Here is a 6000-nt window from a genome sequence, read left to right on the forward strand (position 1 = left end):
ATTTATATGGGGGGAGGAGCATTATGTGGGAGACAGTGCATGGCGTAGGCATACTATGTTAAACCTACAGAAAGCTGAACTGTCCGGACGCCATTGCCAAAGCCCCTCTGTCTCCAAGGCAGCTTCTTCCTAAAAGCTAAGCTAGAGAAAGTTAACTAGGTTTGTTATAGTGGGACTTCTCAGAGCCCTTTTGATGTGTTAACACAGAAAATAGTATAGTTTTCCCAATTTTATTATCTGGAAATCTCTTTTTTATCCTGGCACACCTACTGCTAGCTCTATCAATAGTCTGTTGAACGCTAGCTTGGGAAATGCAGCAAAAATCCCAAGTCATTCAGGGAAACATAACACATCCTGAATGTGTGTGACTGTCACTTTGCTGTTACAACTAAACTGATTGTGTCTGATTTTCTTTGTGTGTTCAAGGGGCAAAGGAATTGCTAGTAATAAAACATATTCCTTTCTTATCACACTGGATGTGGATATCGGTGAGCTGATCATGATCAAGTTCAAGTGGGAAAGCAGTGCAGTGTGGGCCAATGTCTGGAACACGGTCCAGACCATCATCCCATGGAGCACAGGGCCCCGCCACCCAGGCCTCGTTCTGAAGACGATCAGAGTCAAAGCAGGAGAAACCCAGCAAAGGTGACCGCTGATTCAATCTCCTGCTAACGTCTATGAAACACCCACCTGTGCCAGGCAGTTTCACAATTTAATACTCACGTTCATCATGTGCAGTGAGTATTATTAGGTCCTAGTGATGGAGTATAGAAGGTCAGAAAGGTGAAGTGACTATCCCAACTTTACACAGCCGTAGGTGCCAGGACAAGGATTCGCACCCAGGTCTTTGAATCCCACACCAGCGTCTCCCCACTGCCCGTGGCTAACGCTGCCTGCCCCTGGAGCCTGAGAACCGTCACAGTAGCCTGAGGCTTCTCAAGCTTCAGGGCAGGTGAATCACCAGGTGATGTCAGCGCTGCCGCTCCAAGGTGCTGTGCTAGATGCAACATCTCTTTTTTGTTGTTTGCCAAAAGAAACGCTTTTAACAGCTCACAATCTCAAAAATCTCAATGTATCTCCCTCTCTGTGGTGGTATCTTTCAAATGTCAGATGCCAAAGAATCACTGGGAAGCCAAACACACTTGCAGAATTCCTGGACCTACCTGCAGATTCGTGGTGGGCTTGGGAAGGGGTCTAGGATGCCTGTTGTTGAATAACAGCCCTAAGAAATTCCAATGTGGAACAATGGGTCACCCTTAAGAAATGCTGCTGTGTTTGATTTAACATCTCCCGTGGCCCCAAAGTCTCCAGGGATATGGAGGAGTTGGGGTGGGGAGCAAAGAAAAGGAAGGACGGGGCTGGGCGTGGTGGCTCACACCTGTAATCCCAGCACTTTGGGAGGCCTAGCTGGGTGGATCACCTGAGGTCAGGAGTTCAAGACCAGCCTGGCCAACATGGTGAAACCCTGTCTCTATAAAAATGCAAAAATTAGCTGGGCGTGGTGGCACACGCTGGTAGTCCCAGCTACTCAGGGGACTGAGGCAGGAGAATTGGTTGAACCCAGGAGGTGGAGGTTGCAGTGAGCCGAGATCGCAGCACTGCACAGAGAGAGACTCCATCTCAAAAAAAAAAAAAGAAAGAAAGAAAAGGAAGGACCCTCCAGTGCTCCTGAAGTCCTCACAGCAGAGCAAAGGGCTGCCCACCAGCACACCCTGCCATAGCGACTGTGCTTTTCTGTCATCTGTGGTTCTCCATGGCAGAATTCCAGGCGTCCCTGGGCCCTCTCCTCTCTCCGCCCTTCTCTATTCAGGACACAGTCTCTCCTCTCCCACCTTCCTTGTCGCAAAGGCCATGTTTCTCTTTGGCTTGTCTTCATAGAGGCGGAAAACGGCAGGCTTCCAACCTCTGAACTACCCTTTTCCCTCACCCCCTGGGTTTCAGTGCCAGGAGCCGGCCTGTGGCAGATGTCTGCCCCCGAGTCCCTTACACAACCACACTCTGAGATTTTATCTCCCTAGGGTGCAAAATCCTGGCAGTTACTAAGAGCATACTCTGCCGTCTGCCAACAGATCTCCCAACATGATCAATCTGGGAAGATTAAACTGCTCGTTCCTCTTCTGCACTGAGCTCTTCTCACATGACTCTGTGGCCCATTGGAGCAGTGCTGCTTCTGAGCGCCGACCCTGCCCACGTGCTCTTAGCTGGAGAGTAATTCCTCCGTTTTGGTGGCTGCTCACCCTGACAATCCCATGTGGCTCGACCTGAAAGGTTGTCCAAAGCACCGCACTACCCTCTCCACTGGGGCACACCCATGTGGTACGGAAGAAGAAACGAGGAGAGGGAGGGGCCTGGCGCTTCCGGGGCTCCCACACATGGTGGGCATTGAACCAGGTGCTCCATGGCATTCATCTCATGTGATCTTCGCTGTGACCCTGAAATGGGTAGTATTGGCTGTGCAGGTTAGGAACCTGAGGCTCACAGAAGTTACACAGCTTGGGGACAGTGCTCAAAATTGTCCCAGTCCAGATTTGACTGGGATTTGTTCGATTTATTACCCTTTTGTTGAGGGTGTGCTGTTTCCAACAGTTCTTTCTTCCATTAGTTTTGGTTCCATTAATCTGAATTTTCTCAGTCTAATCTAGCAGAGTTGCAGTGCTGGACATTAACATATATATGTATCAAACCCATCCTTAGGGCTGTAGGAGTTACTGCTAAAAAAGCGTCAGGGCATGGTAGTTATGGGAGCTATAATTTTTTTTAGGTTGTAAATATTGAGTGAGTGCCTCCTCTGTGTCTACACAGTACCAGGTACTATTGGAGAACACACATAAAAAAAAAAAATCTGAGTTGTGGCTCTTGGTAGAAATAAACTCCAGGACCTAACCGGGAAAATAAGATGAATTAATTTTACTAACGGTGTGGTCCACCCTAGGGCTTCTCCAACTTTCACGAGCATACAAAGCATCTGGGAATCCTGTTAAAATGCAGGTTCTGCTTTAGTGAGTCTGGGGTGAGCGTGATGTTCTGCATTTCTAACAAGCGACCAGGCGATGCTGTTGCTGCGGGTCCACGGACCACACTTTGAATAGTGAGAGTCCAGCATTACACAACCCAGGAAGCGTAAGAAGAAAGTTCACACCGGTACACTTGGGGCTGTGCTGCAGCACGCTTTGAGGAGGCCAAGAGGTGTTCCCAGGGAGACAGGCAGCCGGCAGAGCAATATGGCTGGCAGGATCAGATGGACTCCAGTGTCAGCCAGTCCTAAACTCACATTTTAACTTCACTGCTCACAATGTGTGTAGCCTCAAGCAATAACTTCACTCTTCAAGACTCAGTTGTTTAGTGATAAATGAGAATCATAATATACATTTCATGACACTAATAACAACTACCAATTTTTTAGTGCCTTTTGCAGACCCAAATCCCAGAATCGGGGTGGAAAGATGAGACTCTACACTCTTAATATCGCTGCTAAGTGCAAGGGGGAAAAGGAGTGGGTTAGGTAACTTGCTCTGTGCCTCCATGGAAGAAATTCAGTGGAAGGGGGTTTTCTTCCCCCAAAGGCACAAAGCCAGGGATGAGTAGAGTTGTGGAGATGGTGAAGAGGAAGAAGAGACTATTGGCTGTACAGTAAGACCAAGTATAATAACTGGCTAAAACTAATGAGAAGACATTCAATTTCCACAGTACTCACATAAATGCAAAATAAAAATCAATGAAATTATCACTGGTTACTCATTAGTTTGGCAGGAATTCAAAAATAGACAACATCCAGAGTTAGTAAAGATTTGGAGAAACGGGCATTCTCATACACTATTAGTGAGAGTGTAAATTACAGGCATTTTGTAGGGGAAATTCATTCAACAACTAACGTTTAGTGAGTACCTACCTTATGCCAGACACTGTTGTGGACACCAGATGTATAATAGTGAACAGACAGGCCGGGCGCGGTGGCTCACGCCTGTAATTCCAGCCCTTTGGGAGCCCAAGGCAGATGGATCACGAGGTCAGGAGATCGAGACCATCTTGGCCAACATGGTGAAACCCCATCTACTAAAATACAAAAAATTAGCCGGGCGTGGTGGCGCATGCCTATAATCCCAGCTACTTGGAAGGCTGAGGCAGAGGAATCGCTTGAACCCGGGAAGCGGAGACTGCGGTGAGCTGAGATCACGCCACTGCACTCCAGCCTGGTGACAGAGCAAGACTCCGTCTCAAAAAAAAAAAAAAAAAAAATAGTGAACAGACAGAGTCCTTGGTCTCACGAAGTGTACATTGTCACAATTTTAAATATGCATACTACTTTGAGCCAGAATTTTATTTCTAGGTATCTTATGGTCTTTCTGGAGTATTTGTGCACATAATCAAAATATGCACAAAGCCTATATATGAATACATATGTACAGAATGTCTGTTGCAGTACTATTAAATAAATAGTATACATAATAAGTAAACAGTAAATTCTTGAGAAAATCTTAATGTCTAACAGTAGGAAAATGCATTGTGGTACATCCTTAAAATGGAATGTCATGCAACAGAGGAAAAATAGTGAAATAGACTTCTACATACTAATATGAGCAGGTTTCTGAGTGCCATTTTCTGGTACCAAGGAAAAATTGCAGGAAAACATATACAATATGATCCCACTCAGTATATGTGTAAATGCATAGGAACAAGTCTGGAAATGCATAAACCAAACCATAAATGTAGAGAGGGGAGTGATGTTAGTGAAGGCCGATGGCGAAGAGGTTCTTTACTATTTGGCTTCATTTATTCCTTTACCATTTGAATTTTCAAGAATGCAATCACAAATTATTCATAGTATTTTTAAATTTTAAAAGTTCAGTTTAGTAAAGACTTGACCTTAGATGTAATTCAAAGAAAAAAGAAATAATAAACTAGAATTTTTCTACAGATATACCTATAGATATATATTTAACAGATGCAATTGGAATTAGTAACACAAAATGGTATCTCGGGCCAGGCCAATGGCCGAAGCAGTCTAGTTGTTGTTTCCAAAACACATGGTGGTGTCCTCTTTAGTGGACAATGTCAGCTCCAATAAGAGGAACGGGCAGGGCTTACAGGGCTGAGCCAGGCAGAAACCGATGACAGTGACCTCATACCATGGACCTTTAAGAACAGCATTGACAAACTGGAGCTTGCCCACAGAGGGAAGGCTGGGGAGGTAAGCCTGCCTTAGGAGGAAGGGTTGAGGAACTAGAAATGTTTGCCCTGAAGTCAAGGCAAATATGGTCAAGGAAACAATAGTCACCCTCAAATCTTAGGTGAGCTGTCATACGGGAGAACAAAGGAGGGCTGCCCCAGGACTTTCCTTCTTACAGAACTGAAATCACCCCAGTGTAGAAGCCCAGGAAGTCTTACTCTGATTGCTGTCACTGACTTGGGTTTTGTTTTTCTCTGAAGTTACAAAAATATTTGCGAACATAAGAATCTCATTTTTAAAAAGACATCACATGCCTTACACAAATTGAGTGGAATTTGATAAAGGATGAAACACTTCAATAAGCTCCACCTCAAACTTAATGCTGTGTTTGCTTTCTGTTTTCTATTCAGAATGACATTTTGTTCAGAAAACACAGATGATCTACAACTTCACCCAACCCAGGAAAAAATCTTCGTGAAATGTGAAATAAAGTCTAAAACATCAAAGCGAAAGATCAGATGAGATTTATTGAAGACCCAATGGAAAGAATAAATGAATCTTACTCCTTATCTGGAATGGTTGCCTTATTTAGAAGCCAAAATTACATAAAGAATCTCACATAAAGCTTGAATAAAATTTAGATTTAAGGGGGGTAATGTTTCACTCTCGTAAACTGAGCTTTTCAAAATGATATAACTATTTTCCAGTATTAGTACAACCAAAAAGTTCCCAATTTTATCTCTGGTTAAATGTTAATATATGCAAATAAGTACAAATGCAAGAGCCAGTTTAGATCTGTTGTTCTAATTTACAATGTCTTTTATAATTAAGTC

General features: G+C 44.2%; 1 protein-coding gene across 3 annotated transcripts in view; it reads left to right on the forward strand.

Annotated features, from left to right (window-relative positions):
* Nucleotides 1–5736, forward strand: part of LIPC (lipase C, hepatic type) — a 159123-nt gene extending 153387 nt beyond the window's left edge. For 2 of the 3 annotated variants that reach the window (XM_025390223.1, XM_025390224.1), the window contains 2 exons: nucleotides 427–645; nucleotides 5578–5736. In XM_025390223.1, coding sequence (XP_025246008.1) covers nucleotides 427–645; nucleotides 5578–5689 — 331 coding nt within the window. In that variant the 3' untranslated portion in view covers nucleotides 5690–5736. Of the gene's footprint in view, nucleotides 1–426; nucleotides 646–2069; nucleotides 3383–5577 lie in introns of those variants that run through there. The other variant, XM_025390222.1, reaches the window with a different exon arrangement.
* Nucleotides 5737–6000: the final 264 nt, after the last annotated feature.

The sequence above is a fragment of the Theropithecus gelada genome, chromosome 7a (assembly GCF_003255815.1).
Source record: "Theropithecus gelada isolate Dixy chromosome 7a, Tgel_1.0, whole genome shotgun sequence".
Taxonomy (NCBI): domain Eukaryota; kingdom Metazoa; phylum Chordata; class Mammalia; order Primates; family Cercopithecidae; genus Theropithecus; species Theropithecus gelada.